Source organism: Centruroides sculpturatus, unplaced genomic scaffold, assembly GCF_000671375.1.
Source record: "Centruroides sculpturatus isolate CEXI.00-Female unplaced genomic scaffold, Cexi_2.0 scaffold1834, whole genome shotgun sequence".
Classification (NCBI taxonomy): Eukaryota; Metazoa; Arthropoda; class Arachnida; order Scorpiones; family Buthidae; genus Centruroides; species Centruroides sculpturatus.
Window position 1 is genome coordinate 29,077 of NW_019385978.1, and position 22,756 is coordinate 51,832.

Consider the following 22,756-nt stretch of genomic DNA (forward strand, 5'->3'; position numbering starts at 1 on the left):
ATTCTGTTATTACTTTAGTAGAATTTCTCAATATTGTATCACACATAAATTAAAATTTCATCCATTTTTAATCATTAGTCAATCATAAAAACAGTTTTTGTATATTTAATATTATATATATTTTGTATCATTTTATATAAAATATTAAAAGGTAAGTTGATTTGTTAAAGAAACAAATATCATTTATAAAAAAAAATCATTAATATTTTTAACCTTAAATAACTGTGAATTATAAAGTAGTATAAGAGAAGAGGCGAACAAGATTTTACTTCTCGATATCTAAATCACGGAAGTTCACATTGCTTTTAGCAAATTTAATGTGGGAAATTGTAAACTTTAAGCTTGTCAATTTGTTGCCTTGTCTCTTTTTATTAAAGCAACACATTAAACTTTACAGCATCTAATTATCAGGCCCTTCCGTAAGGGCAAGGCCATTCGATCATGGCCTAATATTTACAAGGGTCTCGAAAAACATTTGTGATGAATAATTTATTGCACTCTTATGTATTAAGGAAAAAATTCCATTTTTTATTAAATCTTATTACTTATAAAAAAAAAGAATATATTGAGGCCTCAAAAAAAAAAGTTACTGTAGCTCTCTCGACATTTAAGAAATTTTGAGAATAATCCCGAGATAAGATTCGCACAATTTAACCAAGAATTAAGTAAAATTTGCAAATATAAATAATCTTTATTAACATAGACAAAATAGTAAATAAACTGGAATAATTTTAACGAATCAATTAAAATTTATTCAAGGAAATATTTTTATACATTGCTTTGTTCTGTTTGAATAATGATCGACTTCCTATTGTAATTTAAGGTTTCAAAAATAAATAATCTTTCAATAAAAGATATAAATAGGATTTTTAATCATTGATCAAGTCTATAATAATAGATCTTGACATGTTTGAAGAGTTGTTATAAATCATATCTCTTTTTATTTTATAATGAAAGACGTTATTAGAACTAATCAATTAAAGTAAACAGTTATTGTTTGACTGACTAACGGAGATAAATATTGATTAAATACCTTTCAAACATTGTTAAACAATAAAGAAAAATAGAAAGATGCATACAAAATAACAATAAACAATTGAACAATTTTTATACATAATAAATCACCTATTATTAAATTAGAAAAATCAAAAGAGAATATTTAATCAATTCGAATAACTTTCTACATTTTATTATAATAATCTTAACTATTTTACTGGAGAAATGCTAGTTTTACAAGTCTAAATCACATTAATTTCATTAAATATATACATTTTTTCCTATACAATTAAGTTTTATGGAGTGTAGAGATCAATACGAAGTTGGATAACAGCTACAGATAAAGTAAATTACATCAATTATGTTTAAGTATTAGACTAATATATTATTATTATCGATAAAAACATATACTTTAAACAGAAATGCTCATTAATTAAAGGCTTTGTTTCTGTATTGTTACTTATGCAATTAAGGATTTATGTGGTTGTTTCTTCATCGAAGACACATCGATAATTTTTTAAAGGAAGCATCTTTTAGGTCAGTGACCTTCGTGAAACGCCCTTTCTGTCAGACGACGACCCTTTTCCCACCTACTTTATCATATTTGATAGATGCTAACTCGACCCCCACTTCGTCTATAATCCTACACGACTATTAATACTAGCCATTTGGAAAAAATTTATCATCATTTTAATTAATACTAAGCTAGCGTGTAGAATCACAACGGAGCAATACGGTGTAACGACCCGGAATGTATACTATATACAACACTGTGTATTGTACAGTTAAGCATGGAGTCCTCCTCCTTCGTGAAGCTCCAGTGAGCGGAAGTATGTGTGGGTGAACGAGTTTGTAAACGGCCTTTATCCCATCCAGAACGACATTTGAGAGCATCCAGACAAGTTGATGACACTCGGAGGTAAGTCGAAGGTTTCCTTAACTTACAATTCATAGTGCAGTACAAACAGCTCAAGTTTCTAAGCACACTTTAACTAACTTTTATAATGCATTTAAATTATCATATAGCATCTAAGTGTGATGCACATTTACGTAGATTTAAACGAAATTTTTGAAATTTAATTTTAAAAATTAATTAAGATGACAGAAGAGCGATGTATTTATATTTTTCGCAAGATTGTTTAATGTTATTCAAGAGAAAAATATATTGTTCCGGATCACAAATGTTTACTACTTCCCCTTGGCCTCTTTTTTATTGACAAGATTTGAGGACAAGTTCACTTGTTTTATATTTATTTCGCTTCGTAGAAATGAACAATGAATGGGAGGAGGAACCAAAAGTTTTGCTAAATAAAAGACTTTTGAAATTTTGCGTGAAGAATTAGCTTCTGTCAAATCTATTTGTGTGTGAAGATTTCAGTTTTCTTTAATACAAAATAAACTAAAATGTTAAAATTTATTTATATATTTTAACAATTTTTAATTAAAAAATACCATAAATTACCGTTTTAAAATTTATAATATTTAACACTATAATGGTCAATTGTATTGGATATATTGTACAAAATTAAAAATTATTTAACATATAATTTATAATTTTACATAATATATTTAATTTGCAATATTTATTTACATTGTAATTTAATAAAATATATATTTGCAAATTATTAAATATCTATTTTAATAAATAATTTTTAAAATGTTTCTTTTAATTTGTTATTATTTTTATCAATCTGACTCGATGGCAATTTGTAATTTAGAATTTATGCAGTGGTCTTGAAATATCGTAAATTACTTAAAAGAAAAAATAATTTAAAGACAAGTTTAGTATTTTAAAAAATATCGCTTATTTTTTTTTAATTAAAATATTTAGAAAATTACGATAAAAATGAAAAAATGTTTAAAACTGTCAACAAATATTTTGCATAAATTTAAAAATATTTGTGCAAAAACTTGTTCAAAAATTAATTAACAGCTTCATTAAAGCTATTTACAAAATTAGTCTGTCAATGCTAATAAAATTTATTTTTAAAAAATCAGTTATTTTATCATATAAATTTAAAAAAAATCAATAAAATAATCATTGTAAATTAAGATAAATAAATAAGTATATTTAATATTTCTTAATAAGAATATTTATTTTACATTTTTTTTTCTGTTTGCTTATTAAATTACGTATTTAATTTTTTTATTTTATTTTTTGTGAGTCTGGACTTGAAAACCTAGCCTAAGGCCACGCGTTCTTAGACATTTTGATAAGCAACTCACGTTGGAATTTAAATTTTCGCATTGATTAAAGCTTTCAATCACGGAACACCCAAAAATATCACACAAAAGTTTTTGCACGGATGGATGCGACAGTCAATTATTCACTCTCTTAATAAATCAATCTTTTAATTGAGATTAATGAAATATTTGAATCTGATATTTCTTTTTTCTATATATAAAACAATTTAAATTCTTGAAAAGAAAGAGTTTTATTAAAGTTATGAGGTCTCTCTACAACCTCATAGAAGAGATAAGTACAAGAATAATTATTATTTTATCTATTAAATATATTTATTGCTTTCGGTTATTTAACTCTTCTACGTTTTTGTGGATGTAAGTGCACTAATGTAAAATAATTTTAATAATAAAAAACTATTTTTAAGATATATTTTTGCATAAAATCTTTTATAATTTGCGTAAAGCAAAGAGTTGCAAATTCATTAACATCAACTGGAGATAAACTCTTGCAACTGAATGTAAGTTATTTTCCTCGCGTATCTGAGAGATATATTTATTGTTGTCAGTTATTTAATTCTTATGTTCGTCTATGGATGTAAATTCATAGACGAACATAAGAATATAAAACTATTTGTAAGATAAAGTTTTTTGTAATTTTTTACAAATTAAAGCAGTTAGAAGTATATTTTTATATTTGGAAGCCCAGAAAGGTATAAATACCATTAACTCGAGGTACTACTAACATGTACTTAACATCTCTTGTAGCTGTTGAATATAATTACTGTTATTAAGCACAGTACTTAACGTTCTGGATATAAATGGCGCTAATATAAAATGTTTTTAACACTAAAAACCAATTTAAAAATATTTTTGCTTAAATTCTTTTATAGTTTGCATGAAATAAAGAGTTAGACTCATATTTTTGTGAGTAAGAACAAATAGCATGAAGTGACGAGACGATGTCATGCAACTGACATATTCCATCAAAATGTGACCTTAAGTCGTGACTCATCTGTAAAAATGCAACATTTACCTGAAGTAATTCTGCATTAAAAAATGTAACCCGAGTTCATACTAAATATAATTTACTATATATATAATCTGATAACAGAAGAATGTTATTTTCTTACCGAAATAAAAGTAATAACCCTTTATTTTCGATATTATGTAAAGTTATGACATATTACCGAATACTTTAAATAATAACACTTTTAAATATAAATATTTAATTAAATTCTAGCCTTTTTATGATGTTTTATCGTATTGCAAATAAAAAAAAATTATTTTCAAATTTAGCTTAATTTTAGAATATTATTAAGCTCATTATAAGGATTTGCATCCTTACTGAAGTAAGCTACTACTGAAGAGTGTTCAGTGCTTATTTTATATTTTCTATTAATTATATTTTAAATATATTTTAAACTTATTTACTCTTTAATAAAAACTTTTTTAAAGTAAATATTAGTATTATCTGATAATTATCTAATTTTTCCCCCTTCAAAATCTCTGGAAGAAGTAGGGGTACGCTTTAAATTTGAATTAATACTGTATATAAAACTTTAAAATTAAAAGATATCTTTATAAAGTTTATTTTTATTCTATAAATCTCCACTTTTTAGAACTTTATATAATGAAAATTAAACATAGAATTTTTAAAAAATAAAAAAAATAGAGTACAGTATTGGTTCCAAGCAACAGCAATTTCTCAGCACTGAAAGATATATTTAATGAGTGGAATTTCTGAAATATTTTGGTTAGTTTATAAAATATTTGTGCACGATAGCGAATAAAAATAATTTTGATAGATAATTTCAAAAGAATTCGATAATAATAGCAACTCGTTCGTTAACCAAAGAATTGATAGAATGTACTGAAGCAGAAAATCTGCTAATGTCATTCATTACTCAAAATTGTGTTTATTAAATAATACTTATATACAACAATGGTTTAATGATTTTCTTAAAAAATTAAATTATTTATAGACGAATCAAACACGAATAATTTAAATGTTTATTATTCTTTTTTAGAAATTAATTCGAATATTTCGATATTTTAAATGATGCGAATACAACATTAGAGAAACCAAATAAAAATTTCTCTTATAATCAATTTTAAATTATAATTTGAATAAAATTTCGGAATCGTCCATTTACTGTTTCTTTTCTTCTTAATATAGACTTAACTGAGAAACGTTCGGGTTGGGCACTTCAAAATATATGAAGAGTCCAACCCGGACGACTAGCAATTATAAATGTTAAGTTAATTGTATACCTTCAAAGAAGACAGAATATCATTAGATCAGTAATAAATAAATAGGAGATAAGTAAAAAGAGTAGGGTGGAGGCTGGGCCGAATTTACGCATAAACTAAACATGCTACAGGTTAGGGTCTCTCTTTTAAATTTATTTGATGGAGAGGAAAACCCTCCTATATGCTATAATTTAAGCTTCAATAAATTTAAAGCCGGTCTTGAATGAAGGTTAGTAAAGTCTTCTTTTTTTGGGGAATTTTTGTGGAAAAAAATAACTTTCTTAATAATTTAAATTACACATAAATATTCAAGTTTGAAAATAGCTGCATAATATGGGAGTAGACCTAATAATATCGTTGCGTACTTTATTTTATATTTTATTTTTTCGTATCACGTGATTTTATACTTGTTCAATGAAATACTAAAATGTCACTGTATAATGGAATGAATTGTTGAATTAAAATTAAAATACAGTAAACCAAACGATTTAAATTTGATTTTATAAAATTTTTAGTTTATTTCACAGTGTATATATATATTATTTATTTATTTAAAAATATAAAAGTGTAAATAAGCTTTTTGAAAATATTGAATAAATAATTTTTAATTAAATAAAGAATTTTCAATTAATTATATAATTTAATTTTAGAATAAAATATATTTTTGAAAAAAATTATTATTTTTGTCATTATCATAAAAAATAGAGAGATCAGAGATGGAACTTGCAGCTTTTTGTTGCTTCTAGTGCATTGCACTCTGATAAAATACAAAATACTGATCAAGTTTAATTTTGTGTGCAAATTATGATTTTGTATTCTTTATTCCAATACAAACATCCATCTAAATTTAGTATTTGCTCATTTTAAACATTGAATGTAAACACTTATGCAACTTACAATACAACATTCAGCCTTATGAGATCTCTCTGAAATGATGGCTCCAATTAAAAAAAACAAAGTTTCCTCAACTGTGGCTTAGATTTTTTTTGTTAAAAATAATTATTTATTTTATAATTTAATCTTTAAAACTTCAATTAAATGATTAAAAAGTAATGTAATTAGAGCAATATAATTATTTTAAAATATTAAATAAAATTCTGATAAGAACAGACATTGTATTAATGATATTTCATCATGGTTCTGAATTATGTAATAGGTTTTATAATATTCTTTAGTCTAAACCGGAATTTTAATTAAATAATTAAATTTCTTGCTTTTTAATCATACAACTATCAATCAAATTATCTCTCCTTGATCTATTTATCAGCTTTCTCCTTTCTAATGATTATTTTTACAGATTACTTCTCTTGTATATCTTTCATAGTTTTGAATTTCTTGTTAACAAATTATGAAAAGAATTTTGTCTTTATTTAAATTTATTTTTTAACAGTCGAAGGTCTAGAAGAATATTGAAGAGGTACTAACTAGTTCCGAAGTATTCATAGTTAAGGTTGAATTTGACCTCTAAACCCTCACAAACAGAAACGTCACTGTATGATTTATACGAGGATATTTTAACTAAAAAAAGCTGTAAGTAAGATTTTTCTATTTTAGTTTATAAATCTGTATTATTTTTATATTATTATAACAAATAATATCAAATCAGTTAAGACAATAACTATGAAGTGACTCAGATAGAGGGACTATCGAGGCCATTTGACCCATAACTCGGACATAGAGGGGCCTCGAAATTAAATTTATTTGTATATTCATGCCATATATGTATATATTTAATCTTTAAAAAAGTAAATTTGCAAATGTTACGCTACAATTCTACTATAAATAGAATGTTACATTAGTATTGGTTAAATATTATAAATAAATTAAAATAGGAGTTTCTGTTAGATGAATTGACCTTCTCTGTATCTTTGTTATAGTGTAATTGACTTTAATTAATTTATATAAGCAATATTCAATTTTTAATTAAAAAATAATAACATTTTTCAATTTTTGCAGAGATTTATTCGTAATTTTAACGATTTGAGTTGTAAGAAATGAAAGAAATCGTTTTTATTTGGTTGTTATGTGTTATAGCATCGTCATCAAGATATCCAGGTAAGAAAAATAAAAGAAAATTTATCAGACTTTAAAATAGCTTTACATCTATTTTATTAATTGTAAAATAGATGTAAAGCTATTTTAAAGTCTGATAAATTTTCGAAAATGATAGAAATTGTTATAAATAAATAAATTTATTTTTTTTAATAAGGCATCGAAGATTTACGAGCGGAATCAGATTATCGTTCGATCAAACTAAAATGGCGATATCGTTCATTCAACGGGGTAGAAGGTTTTAAGGTCACGCTATGCGAAACTACTTCCTGGAAGGTCAAGTATCCGTGCAAACAACGTCATCTTCTCCTCAATGCACCGAGGAAGAATTCACACGATTTCGTTCGAAGATCGACCCTCAATGGAGGATTCGAAGCTTCTATTTACGAATTAAGAATGCTGACAAATTATAGTATATCCGTTCAACCTATTTTAACTTCTGGAAACAATGAAGAACTGGCGAAGAATCGTGCTCTCAATGTCGAATCTAATGTCATCACCATAAGCACTAAAGGATGTACGTTTAACGAGCTTTTTGTACCTTTATCTTTCATCTGTTAGTATAAGAGAAGAGGCGAACAAGATTTTACTTCTCGATATCTAAATCACGGAAGTTCACATTGCTTTTAGCAAATTTAATGTGGGAAATTGTAAACTTTAAGCTTGTCAATTTGTTGCCTTGTCTCTTTTTATTAAAGCAACACATTAAACTTTACAGCATCTAATTATCAGGCCCTTCCGTAAGGGCAAGGCCATTCGATCATGGCCTAATATTTACAAGGGTCTCGAAAAACATTTGTGATGAATAATTTATTGCACTCTTATGTATTAAGGAAAAAATTCCATTTTTTATTAAATCTTATTACTTATAAAAAAAAAGAATATATTGAGGCCTCAAAAAAAGAAATAGTTACTGTAGCTCTCTCGACATTTAAGAAATTTTGAGAATAATCCCGAGATAAGATTCGCACAATTTAACCAAGAATTAAGTAAAATTTGCAAATATAAATAATCTTTATTAACATAGACAAAATAGTAAATAAACTGGAATAATTTTAACGAATCAATNACTGTAGCTCTCTCGACATTTAAGAAATTTTGAGAATAATCCCGAGATAAGATTCGCACAATTTAACCAAGAATTAAGTAAAATTTGCAAATATAAATAATCTTTATTAACATAGACAAAATAGTAAATAAACTGGAATAATTTTAACGAATCAATTAAAATTTATTCAAGGAAATATTTTTATACATTGCTTTGTTCTGTTTGAATAATGATCGACTTCCTATTGTAATTTAAGGTTTCAAAAATAAATAATCTTTCAATAAAAGATATAAATAGGATTTTTAATCATTGATCAAGTCTATAATAATAGATCTTGACATGTTTGAAGAGTTGTTATAAATCATATCTCTTTTTATTTTATAATGAAAGACGTTATTAGAACTAATCAATTAAAGTAAACAGTTATTGTTTGACTGACTAACGGAGATAAATATTGATTAAATACCTTTCAAACATTGTTAAACAATAAAGAAAAATAGAAAGATGCATACAAAATAACAATAAACAATTGAACAATTTTTATACATAATAAATCACCTATTATTAAATTAGAAAAATCAAAAGAGAATATTTAATCAATTCGAATAACTTTCTACATTTTATTATAATAATCTTAACTATTTTACTGGAGAAATGCTAGTTTTACAAGTCTAAATCACATTAATTTCATTAAATATATACATTTTTTCCTATACAATTAAGTTTTATGGAGTGTAGAGATCAATACGAAGTTGGATAACAGCTACAGATAAAGTAAATTACATCAATTATGTTTAAGTATTAGACTAATATATTATTATTATCGATAAAAACATATACTTTAAACAGAAATGCTCATTAATTAAAGGCTTTGTTTCTGTATTGTTACTTATGCAATTAAGGATTTATGTGGTTGTTTCTTCATCGAAGACACATCGATAATTTTTTAAAGGAAGCATCTTTTAGGTCAGTGACCTTCGTGAAACGCCCTTTCTGTCAGACGACGACCCTTTTCCCACCTACTTTATCATATTTGATAGATGCTAACTCGACCCCCACTTCGTCTATAATCCTACACGACTATTAATACTAGCCATTTGGAAAAAATTTATCATCATTTTAATTAATACTAAGCTAGCGTGTAGAATCACAACGGAGCAATACGGTGTAACGACCCGGAATGTATACTATATACAACACTGTGTATTGTACAGTTAAGCATGGAGTCCTCCTCCTTCGTGAAGCTCCAGTGAGCGGAAGTATGTGTGGGTGAACGAGTTTGTAAACGGCCTTTATCCCATCCAGAACGACATTTGAGAGCATCCAGACAAGTTGATGACACTCGGAGGTAAGTCGAAGGTTTCCTTAACTTACAATTCATAGTGCAGTACAAACAGCTCAAGTTTCTAAGCACACTTTAACTAACTTTTATAATGCATTTAAATTATCATATAGCATCTAAGTGTGATGCACATTTACGTAGATTTAAACGAAATTTTTGAAATTTAATTCTAAAAATTAATTAAGATGACAGAAGAGCGATGTATTTATATTTTTCGCAAGATTGTTTAATGTTATTCAAGAGAAAAATATATTGTTCCGGATCACAAATGTTTACTACTTCCCCTTGGCCTCTTTTTTATTGACAAGATTTGAGGACAAGTTCACTTGTTTTATATTTATTTCGCTTCGTAGAAATGAACAATGAATGGGAGGAGGAACCAAAAGTTTTGCTAAATAAAAGACTTTTGAAATTTTGCGTGAAGAATTAGCTTCTGTCAAATCTATTTGTGTGTGAAGATTTCAGTTTTCTTTAATACAAAATAAACTAAAATGTTAAAATTTATTTATATATTTTAACAATTTTTAATTAAAAAATACCATAAATTACCGTTTTAAAATTTATAATATTTAACACTATAATGGTCAATTGTATTGGATATATTGTACAAAATTAAAAATTATTTAACATATAATTTATAATTTTACATAATATATTTAATTTGCAATATTTATTTACATTGTAATTTAATAAAATATATATTTGCAAATTATTAAATATCTATTTTAATAAATAATTTTTAAAATGTTTCTTTTAATTTGTTATTATTTTTATCAATCTGACTCGATGGCAATTTGTAATTTAGAATTTATGCAGTGGTCTTGAAATATCGTAAATTACTTAAAAGAAAAAATAATTTAAAGACAAGTTTAGTATTTTAAAAAATATCGCTTATTTTTTTTTAATTAAAATATTTAGAAAATTACGATAAAAATGAAAAAATGTTTAAAACTGTCAACAAATATTTTGCATAAATTTAAAAATATTTGTGCAAAAACTTGTTCAAAAATTAATTAACAGCTTCATTAAAGCTATTTACAAAATTAGTCTGTCAATGCTAATAAAATTTATTTTTAAAAAATCAGTTATTTTATCATATAAATTTAAAAAAAATCAATAAAATAATCATTGTAAATTAAGATAAATAAATAAGTATATTTAATATTTCTTAATAAGAATATTTATTTTACATTTTTTTTTCTGTTTGCTTATTAAATTACGTATTTAATTTTTTTATTTTATTTTTTGTGAGTCTGGACTTGAAAACCTAGCCTAAGGCCACGCGTTCTTAGACATTTTGATAAGCAACTCACGTTGGAATTTAAATTTTCGCATTGATTAAAGCTTTCAATCACGGAACACCCAAAAATATCACACAAAAGTTTTTGCACGGATGGATGCGACAGTCAATTATTCACTCTCTTAATAAATCAATCTTTTAATTGAGATTAATGAAATATTTGAATCTGATATTTCTTTTTTCTATATATAAAACAATTTAAATTCTTGAAAAGAAAGAGTTTTATTAAAGTTATGAGGTCTCTCTACAACCTCATAGAAGAGATAAGTACAAGAATAATTATTATTTTATCTATTAAATATATTTATTGCTTTCGGTTATTTAACTCTTCTACGTTTTTGTGGATGTAAGTGCACTAATGTAAAATAATTTTAATAATAAAAAACTATTTTTAAGATATATTTTTGCATAAAATCTTTTATAATTTGCGTAAAGCAAAGAGTTGCAAATTCATTAACATCAACTGGAGATAAACTCTTGCAACTGAATGTAAGTTATTTTCCTCGCGTATCTGAGAGATATATTTATTGTTGTCAGTTATTTAATTCTTATGTTCGTCTATGGATGTAAATTCATAGACGAACATAAGAATATAAAACTATTTGTAAGATAAAGTTTTTTGTAATTTTTTACAAATTAAAGCAGTTAGAAGTATATTTTTATATTTGGAAGCTCAGAAAGGTATAAATACCATTAACTCGAGGTACTACTAACATGTACTTAACATCTCTTGTAGCTGTTGAATATAATTACTGTTATTAAGCACAGTACTTAACGTTCTGGATATAAATGGCGCTAATATAAAATGTTTTTAACACTAAAAACCAATTTAAAAATATTTTTGCTTAAATTCTTTTATAGTTTGCATGAAATAAAGAGTTAGACTCATATTTTTGTGAGTAAGAACAAATAGCATGAAGTGACGAGACGATGTCATGCAACTGACATATTCCATCAAAATGTGACCTTAAGTCGTGACTCATCTGTAAAAATGCAACATTTACCTGAAGTAATTCTGCATTAAAAAATGTAACCCGAGTTCATACTAAATATAATTTACTATATATATAATCTGATAACAGAAGAATGTTATTTTCTTACCGAAATAAAAGTAATAACCCTTTATTTTCGATATTATGTAAAGTTATGACATATTACCGAATACTTTAAATAATAACACTTTTAAATATAAATATTTAATTAAATTCTAGCCTTTTTATGATGTTTTATCGTATTGCAAATAAAAAAAAATTATTTTCAAATTTAGCTTAATTTTAGAATATTATTAAGCTCATTATAAGGATTTGCATCCTTACTGAAGTAAGCTACTACTGAAGAGTGTTCAGTGCTTATTTTATATTTTCTATTAATTATATTTTAAATATATTTTAAACTTATTTACTCTTTAATAAAAACTTTTTTAAAGTAAATATTAGTATTATCTGATAATTATCTAATTTTTCCCCCTTCAAAATCTCTGGAAGAAGTAGGGGTACGCTTTAAATTTGAATTAATACTGTATATAAAACTTTAAAATTAAAAGATATCTTTATAAAGTTTATTTTTATTCTATAAATCTCCACTTTTTAGAACTTTATATAATGAAAATTAAACATAGAATTTTTAAAAAATAAAAAAAATAGAGTACAGTATTGGTTCCAAGCAACAGCAATTTCTCAGCACTGAAAGATATATTTAATGAGTGGAATTTCTGAAATATTTTGGTTAGTTTATAAAATATTTGTGCACGATAGCGAATAAAAATAATTTTGATAGATAATTTCAAAAGAATTCGATAATAATAGCAACTCGTTCGTTAACCAAAGAATTGATAGAATGTACTGAAGCAGAAAATCTGCTAATGTCATTCATTACTCAAAATTGTGTTTATTAAATAATACTTATATACAACAATGGTTTAATGATTTTCTTAAAAAATTAAATTATTTATAGACGAATCAAACACGAATAATTTAAATGTTTATTATTCTTTTTTAGAAATTAATTCGAATATTTCGATATTTTAAATGATGCGAATACAACATTAGAGAAACCAAATAAAAATTTCTCTTATAATCAATTTTAAATTATAATTTGAATAAAATTTCGGAATCGTCCATTTACTGTTTCTTTTCTTCTTAATATAGACTTAACTGAGAAACGTTCGGGTTGGGCACTTCAAAATATATGAAGAGTCCAACCCGGACGACTAGCAATTATAAATGTTAAGTTAATTGTATACCTTCAAAGAAGACAGAATATCATTAGATCAGTAATAAAGAAATAGGAGATAAGTAAAAAGAGTAGGGTGGAGGCTGGGCCGAATTTACGCATAAACTAAACATGCTACAGGTTAGGGTCTCTCTTTTAAATTTATTTGATGGAGAGGAAAACCCTCCTATATGCTATAATTTAAGCTTCAATAAATTTAAAGCCGGTCTTGAATGAAGGTTAGTAAAGTCTTCTTTTTTTGGGGAATTTTTGTGGAAAAAAATAACTTTCTTAATAATTTAAATTACACATAAATATTCAAGTTTGAAAATAGCTGCATAATATGGGAGTAGACCTAATAATATCGTTGCGTACTTTATTTTATATTTTATTTTTTCGTATCACGTGATTTTATACTTGTTCAATGAAATACTAAAATGTCACTGTATAATGGAATGAATTGTTGAATTAAAATTAAAATACAGTAAACCAAACGATTTAAATTTGATTTTATAAAATTTTTAGTTTATTTCACAGTGTATATATATATTATTTATTTATTTAAAAATATAAAAGTGTAAATAAGCTTTTTGAAAATATTGAATAAATAATTTTTAATTAAATAAAGAATTTTCAATTAATTATATAATTTAATTTTAGAATAAAATATATTTTTGAAAAAAATTATTATTTTTGTCATTATCATAAAAAATAGAGAGATCAGAGATGGAACTTGCAGCTTTTTGTTGCTTCTAGTGCATTGCACTCTGATAAAATACAAAATACTGATCAAGTTTAATTTTGTGTGCAAATTATGATTTTGTATTCTTTATTCCAATACAAACATCCATCTAAATTTAGTATTTGCTCATTTTAAACATTGAATGTAAACACTTATGCAACTTACAATACAACATTCAGCCTTATGAGATCNACTTCTGAGTTATTGCTGACCGTCCATAACAAGCCGTCTTCAGTGCGCGAGCTGTGCATTCTCATAGGACCCCACACTTAGAGGAGCCGTGTGCTTAAATTTCTTGCTTTTTAATCATACAACTATCAATCAAATTATCTCTCCTTGATCTATTTATCAGCTTTCTCCTTTCTAATGATTATTTTTACAGATTACTTCTCTTGTATATCTTTCATAGTTTTGAATTTCTTGTTAACAAATTATGAAAAGAATTTTGTCTTTATTTAAATTTATTTTTTAACAGTCGAAGGTCTAGAAGAATATTGAAGAGGTACTAACTAGTTCCGAAGTATTCATAGTTAAGGTTGAATTTGACCTCTAAACCCTCACAAACAGAAACGTCACTGTATGATTTATACGAGGATATTTTAACTAAAAAAAGCTGTAAGTAAGATTTTTCTATTTTAGTTTATAAATCTGTATTATTTTTATATTATTATAACAAATAATATCAAATCAGTTAAGACAATAACTATGAAGTGACTCAGATAGAGGGACTATCGAGGCCATTTGACCCATAACTCGGACATAGAGGGGCCTCGAAATTAAATTTATTTGTATATTCATGCCATATATGTATATATTTAATCTTTAAAAAAGTAAATTTGCAAATGTTACGCTACAATTCTACTATAAATAGAATGTTACATTAGTATTGGTTAAATATTATAAATAAATTAAAATAGGAGTTTCTGTTAGATGAATTGACCTTCTCTGTATCTTTGTTATAGTGTAATTGACTTTAATTAATTTATATAAGCAATATTCAATTTTTAATTAAAAAATAATAACATTTTTCAATTTTTGCAGAGAGATTTATTCGTAATTTTAACGATTTGAGTTGTAAGAAATGAAAAAAATCGTTTTTATTTGGTTGTTATGTGTTATAGCATCGTCATCAAGATATCCAGGTAAGAAAAATAAAAGAAAATTTATCAGACTTTAAAATAGCTTTACATCTATTTTATTAATTGTAAAATAGATGTAAAGCTATTTTAAAGTCTGATAAATTTTCGAAAATGATAGAAATTGTTATAAATAAATAAATTTATTTTTTTTAATAAGGCATCGAAGATTTACGAGCGGAATCAGATTATCGTTCGATCAAACTAAAATGGCGATATCGTTCATTCAACGGGGTAGAAGGTTTTAAGGTCACGCTATGCGAAACTACTTCCTGGAAGGTCAAGTATCCGTGCAAACAACGTCATCTTCTCCTCAATGCACCGAGGAAGAATTCACACGATTTCGTTCGAAGATCGACCCTCAATGGAGGATTCGAAGCTTCTATTTACGAATTAAGAATGCTGACAAATTATAGTATATCCGTTCAACCTATTTTAACTTCTGGAAACAATGAAGAACTGGCGAAGAATCGTGCTCTCAATGTCGAATCTAATGTCATCACCATAAGCACTAAAGGATGTACGTTTAACGAGCTTTTTGTACCTTTATCTTTCATCTGTAGATTCTTATATATATATATATATATATTTTTAAAAAAAAACAGTTTCAGCTCGCACGACACGCTGTTTAGGAAATGTAACGGATATAGAAGTGACGACTGGTCCTTATTTTCCCGGCAAAATAGAAGTAGAAGATAAATTTGATAAGAGATGCGTGACGTATGGAGATAAAAGAAGCGGCAGAAGAGTTTATAAATTGACGATTATGCATGACGTCTGCGGAAGTAAAACTGTTGTAAGTTGTTTGAATGGAGTTACGAGGCATATAATTTATATTTTAAAATAATGATAACTTTAAAACTTCGAAATGCCCGAAAATAACAAAAAAAGGGTACCATTTTTTACACAAAACCTTGACTAACTTCTCTTTATCGGCACTGAAAAGTATGTAGAAATTAAGTCATGGTATGATGAAACTTTGACATTTCAGAATACTTACAATTTTCTGAAATGTAACTTAAAATTTCTAATTACGGAAAAATATATTAAAAATTTTGGCACTACAATCCAGGAAGTACTAAAATGTTCTGGAGCGTGAAAACTAAATAAGACCCGTGGTTTAGTGCATTTTTAATACGTAGTTTATTTGTAATTTTTAATACTGTTAAGGGTGATGATTCAGCTTTCAAAAATATAGTAATTTATTAAAAATTTGTTAATACTTGTTATAGAGGAAAAGCGAGGGGAGGGCAGAGAGAGAGGAGAGACTATGTGCTCAAGCGCTAAATGAGTAAGAGTGCTATGAACACTTCTAATACTGTATTTAATAAGTACTTTTTAAAAATTGTCAGACATTTAAACGTTACGCAGCTTATACTAATATTAATACTGACAATGTAAAAAAACTGCTGTTTTATTCATCATTAGTGTTACATGTTAAACATGCATAATTATGTAAATAATATATGCGTATAACCCGAGGCGCCGCAAACCACGACATACTTCTGAGTTATTGCTGACCGGCCATAACAAGCCGTCTTCAGTGCGCGAGCTGTGCATTCTCATAGGACCCCACACTTAGAGGAGCCGTGTGCTTAGTTAAAACTCGGCCTCCCCGTCTTGAAAAGGTCCCTTACTTATATATTACACTGGGTCCCTCAAAATATGAAGCTGATTCTGTTTTCTTGTTCTATTTCTCAAAATTTACTTACTTGTATGTGCTATATAAATTTAATTACTAATGAGTTAAATCCATAGAAGCAATACACTGGTGATCCAAAAGTCCACACACAGGCAAAGAGCCAGCTTTATTATTAATTATAACTCCAGGATATATGCGAGTACCATTTAATTGAATACATAGGCCTATATAAATGCATTATTCCCACTATACAAAGCAAGTTGACACGTCTTACGTGGGCACACAAGCCTACATCATAAACGTAGATGTCTCTTTTGTATGGAAGTTATTAAATCTGTAAATATTGCTCACCACTTGAAAGCGAGTTTATTAAACTTTAAAACAATTTAAATTTAAAGTATTTTGATGTAAACTATTTAAATCAAAATAAAATAAAAATTATGTTTTAGAAGATTACTTAGCGCAGCAGCCAAAAAGTTCCTATAAATTTGATCTTTCATCGAATAACAATTTGAGGAATGTTAGAAGAAACAAACAATGCAGTTTCATTTTATTAACGTTATGTTTCTCATTAATATAGTGTAATGTAATGTTTTTCTTATTAACATAAAAATAAATTTCACTAATTTTAATTGGTGAAATTTACTTGTATATTAATGGGAAAACGTTACTTAATGGAGGTTACATTATTTCAGTTCACTTATTCCTCGTAGGTTATACTCAGTCACACAGTAAATGTGTCATAGATCGATGTAGGGCTGACTGCATGATCCTAACAAGTGTAAGTCAAGCATTTAGAAAAAAATTAATGTTTATTTCGAGGAAATCTTACGAAAAGCACTAAACTTTCTTTGTTTTAAATAGCGTAAGATATGAACTTCTAACGTAAAATTCAATATAATGCATTATTATTGCAGTGTGGATTTTTAGCAAGTTTGGTAATCTGCAAAATTCTTTCACTTATTCAAATACAGGTTATACAAAAGAAAATATAATATAACATTATATATTATTGACGAAACTAAACGTATGTATCCAAGAATTCTGTTTAAGCTTTATTTTCGGAAATAAATATTTGCAAACTATATTAAGCTCTACAGAAAATTTGAAATAAAAAGAAATTAAACTAGATTATTTACGCTTATATACATTACTGTTAAGTATATTATAATATAGCCTATACATCTGCTTGTAGTTTTAGCATTGCTTGCCATGGTAAAATATCATTTTATTTCTCCTTTAAATATTGACCTTCGGGGAGTTTGTAGTTGTTATGTACAAATTTTGAATAACAAGTATGTCACATATAGTAAAAGTAAACTGGCTTAAAAAAATTGAAAACCACTACTGCAAAGGATACGTTAAAGAATTTGATTTAAATACATAGAATGTTTAATCCTAAGAATTCAAATGGAATTTAGAAATTTTTTCAGATATTCTTGCAAAAGCATTAACATTGTTAAAAAATAAACCATTTCAAAAATATTTAGTAATAAAATACCAGTTTTACTTGTCTTCTATGTACAAGATAAGTTTATTTCTGATTCCACAACACCCATAACGATATCTCAACTCATTATTTTAAACAAGATAGAAATATCTCTATTTTTAATCTTGTATTTTTTCCACCGAAAAATTGTAAATAAGTCATCAATCTAAGAGATAACGTTATATAAATGAGGTTTAAAAACACTTCTTACAACACTTCTTTAATGACTTTAAACCGTGTTAACTCGTTGCAATACTCTATTAATACAAGTATTTATTATTGTTGAATGATCTTTTAGTAATTACGCCTACAGTTCTAAACAGAAAATTATATTAATTTTTAATTCTAGAACGATTCAAGAATCCAAACGTCTATCGTAGTACACGAGAATCGAGAATTGGTGACGCATAGTTCTCGAAGGTTTTTAGTAGTATGCAATTTCTTACCAGGAACACTTACTATTCAAGCAGCGTAAGAAGCTCGTCACATATTTTAATATTAGATTTTTAAATTCTACTAGATACCATCTCATCTTTTATTCATTTTTCAGAGTTCAAGTCCCTCGCAATCATTCACTGTCCACCTTAAATTCAACAGGTGCAGAATCAAACTACGACAATGCAATTCAATCGGCATCTTCGAGCAATATAAGGGATGCTCGACTTTTAACTCAAGAGAGAACTGCTTCTCTTCATCAGCCAAAAATCCGCTCAGGTAATGTGACAATTACATTATATTATAGACGTCAAAAAGCATTATATTTATCGTTTAAAATGCAATAGAAAACAGAATTCTGGATCAAGCAGCAGTGCCAATTATTTTGACGATATCAGCTTTAATGGGAATTGTCATTTTTGCATGGAAACAATTTTATAAACAGAAGAAAAGTAACGAAGCCTCTTCGTCCATAACAGATCAACTAGAAACAGTCGACACGGAAAGCGATCATATTTCTTCAGATGATGCCAAAAAACAGGCAATTAATTAATATTTACATACTTCTTTGACTTGAAAAGGATTTAACTACTATTTGATGAAAATGTAAATATTCAACCTTTATCGTTTTATGGTAAATCCTTGAATTGGATCAGAGAGAACGAAGTGAATTTTTGCTACTGTTTCCTATACTTTGGTCGGTTTTAAATAAATATGGTTTTATATTTTCTGTGGTGAAAACGCAATAATAATTACAAAGCAAGCTTTACATTCGTTCCTTGCTAATAATTTTCTTTTGATCATCTTAGACAAGGTCGAAGCTTATAAACTAATACAGTGGTACCTCAGGATACGAAATTAATCCGTTCCGAAACTGAGATCGTATCATGAAAATGTCGTAAGGTGAATCATTTTTCCCCATACGATTACACGTAAAACCAAATGATTCGTTCCAACGCGAAAAACATACTCAAATTAAAGCCAAGTAATACATTAAAAAAATAACTGTAGTAAAAAAAAAAAAATGAAAAATGCGAACTAATGTAACGTCGTATGGTGAGTTTTTGTTCGTATCGTGGAGCAAAAATATGTTCGAATTTCATGTCGTATCCTGAAAATTTCGTATGCTGGGGCGTTCGTAACCTGAGGTACCACTGTACAGTACAGTAATTCTGAAACGAGGCGCCGAAAGAGATGGCTAAGTGTGCCGCAATTATAAAAGTATATTTTAAAAATGAGAAGAAAGGTATCTGTAGAAAGACTTATTCCATCCATTTGGTCCCTACAAGAACATTTATTATTGTATACAAAATGAGACACAAACTTTATAGACAGAGATCGAATTTAAACTTCCCTGAAACCATCATCTGATTGGTTAAGTCATCGTCATAAAATAAGTCTACTTTCCATTGCATCAATATCACAAATTTAGATTTTGTTCATGGAAATAAACTTGAACTTACACAACACAACAATGAAATGGATAACAAAAAATTTGATTCTAAAGTATAATAATATAAAATAAATCAGGCCATTTGAATATTTAATATCCCCGCTTTTACCGCTTGTGATTGGTATAAAGTCAGTGGGTGGGAAGTGGCATAGTGTATTTCTAATTAAATATAAATCATGAGAAACATTTTTTCCATGATTTATATTATTCAGGCTAATTCGAACAAAATTAAATGAACAATAAAACATCTAATCTGAGGTGATTGAAAAATACTATAGTTGAAAATTAATCATCTCACAACATTGAGATGTATGAAAAAAGTTAGAAAGCATTAATTAATTTAATAATAAATTGTTTAGTAAGTACTGTATATTAAAATATGCTGTAACTATTAAATAACATACTTAATTCCACAGTATTCAATATACTGTATTAATGTAATAAAGTATTATTTCATAATTTATGTAATTCTATTGGATTGTTTTACAAATATAAGTCAAATGAAGGGGGAAAACGTGTATGATCAAAATACTAATATTTTCCATTCTTTCAAATCATCATCATTATATACAAGGGCGTACCCAGCGAGGGGTAGCTGCCCTTCCCTAGAAGAAAAATTAAAGTGTAGTGATTGACACACAGAACAGACGTATCAATTTAGTATCAGTTTGAATAATGAATATTGTGACTAGACTAGAGTCATCTGTCGTGAAATCTCTCCCCCCTCCCCACTTCCTCGAAACTAATGAGTTGCCCCCCTCTAGTTCAGACCCTGGATACTCCGCTGATTATATATATCAGTAGCTTTTTTTACTTAAAACTATTTCATATTGTTACCACTAACAAAAAATATATAAATCCTTTATTTTACAACAGAATTTAACTTTTATCATGTCAAAGCAAAGATAATTAGGTATAACATTATATCTTTTGAGAAATTTTACTTTCCAGGCTGTTAAAACACACGGGAACGTATTGAATATTATAATTGTGTCAGATTTGACCCTCTTGGTTTTGAAAATCTTGACATTTTGAGACCCCTAAACTCAAAGTAGAAAAGGGAAACCCCATGGACGTGTGTTGGAGTCTATTTCGTTTAATTAATATATAGTATCAGGTCATTGATGCTATTACATTTTGGTGATTAAAGGTTGAGGGGCCATGTGTCATATCTCGATTGGGGTCGCACTGAAATCTCATTTCTACCCTCAAAATTACTCTTTTGACCTTTTGTTATTACTTAAAATTTTATATCCTAATATAATTATCAGAATTCCTAGGAAATGGTCTCCTTAGCCTCTTATTCGAGCAAGAGCCCTTGCCAGCGTTTTTAGAATAGTTACACGTTTGTTGGAAAAACATGCATTGAAAGCTTTAAAATGTATTAAATCAAATCCCTTAAAGAATTCTGTTCTTAAGATTTTTTTAAATATTAGATTAGAAACAATGAAAAATTTTTCTGTAATTTTATAATATAGAAGAATGATTGTTAGTTTTTATTTGTATGCAAAACGCGACACGTGGGTGCTTTCCATGGAAAGTGGCCCCTTTTTAGATATTATAAACGTGAAAAAACCCGGAAAATTCCATGTTGGCGAGGCCCGAACTCACGACTACCCGTGTATGAATATTAATCTGTTGATTACGCATTTCCTAGACAATTTTTGTAGGAGCAGGTAAGACAAACTTGTTAAAAATTACAAAGAACTTGAAGTGTCTATGAAATACTTTATATAATAAAATTTAATACAATGTTCCAAAAGTGAATCAAATTCTTTCAAGTTCTAAAAATATATCTCGGTTGAGTTTTTGAGTTTTGAGCCATGTATACACGTAAAAAAACACGTAATACACGGATGAAAAAGGCAGTATTTTTTAAAATTCATTTTTAATATACATTAGTATTATTTAAGAACCAAAAAAAAAATCGAAAAGTTAGAGGCATTTCTAATGTTAAAACTTTATTTAAATTTATTTAAAACTTTCTATATAAAAAATCATGTGAAGAAAGCTATCATTAAAATAATATGGCTTAATTTAATTGTTGTTAATAACTGTTTTGCTTTATAAGCAATAATTTTAAGTTTTGTCTTATATTTGTTCAATGCTGTGAAGTATATAATAAAGAAACACAAGAAACAAATTTATCTTTTGAGAAACATTTTTAATAGGCAATAATAAGCTGTTTTCCTTTGACATGAAATATTCAGTGTAAACAGAATTATGCCATACTAAATGATATTTTACACAATTGTACAATTCTGACCTCTAGAATGAATCTCATGCAAAATAAAAATCTCAAATTGATAGTAGTATATTATCAAACATTGTTTTGACTATACAAACAATTTTCTACATGCAATGATTTAGAACTTCACATTTGAACTTTATTAGGAATGATTTTATTGTATAAACTGTATATATATAGATCAAATTAAAATAATAATAATAACAACAACAAAATGAATAACTAATG

At 26.8% G+C, this 22,756-nt stretch overlaps 1 protein-coding gene and 1 long non-coding RNA gene across 2 annotated transcripts; both read left to right on the forward strand.

Annotated features, from left to right (window-relative positions):
- The first annotated feature begins 6,824 nt into the window (after positions 1-6,824).
- On the forward strand, positions 6,825-7,984 carry LOC111612909. The gene is made up of 3 exons (XR_002754692.1): positions 6,825-6,960; positions 7,387-7,485; positions 7,640-7,984. It is a non-coding gene; the product is annotated as an uncharacterized LOC111612909 (long non-coding RNA).
- A 7,185-nt stretch (positions 7,985-15,169) lies between these two features.
- Positions 15,170-19,668, forward strand: LOC111612910. The gene is made up of 6 exons (XM_023354199.1): positions 15,170-15,267; positions 15,422-15,781; positions 15,867-16,057; positions 18,742-18,863; positions 18,943-19,106; positions 19,175-19,668. Exons 1-6 carry the CDS (start codon positions 15,207-15,209, stop codon positions 19,378-19,380), a joined length of 1,104 nt encoding a protein of 367 aa, XP_023209967.1. The 5' UTR covers positions 15,170-15,206; the 3' UTR covers positions 19,381-19,668.
- Positions 19,669-22,756: the final 3,088 nt, after the last annotated feature.

Coding starts and splice junctions, on each gene's coding strand:
- LOC111612910 (XM_023354199.1), top strand. CDS start 15,207: ATGAAAAAAATCGTTTTTATTTGGTTGTTATGTGTTATAGCATCGTCA. Junction 15,782..15,866: donor CACCATAAGCACTAAAGGAT/GTACGTTTAACG, acceptor AAAAAAAAACAG/TTTCAGCTCGCACGACACGC. Junction 16,058..18,741: donor TCTGCGGAAGTAAAACTGTT/GTAAGTTGTTTG, acceptor TTTTAATTCTAG/AACGATTCAAGAATCCAAAC.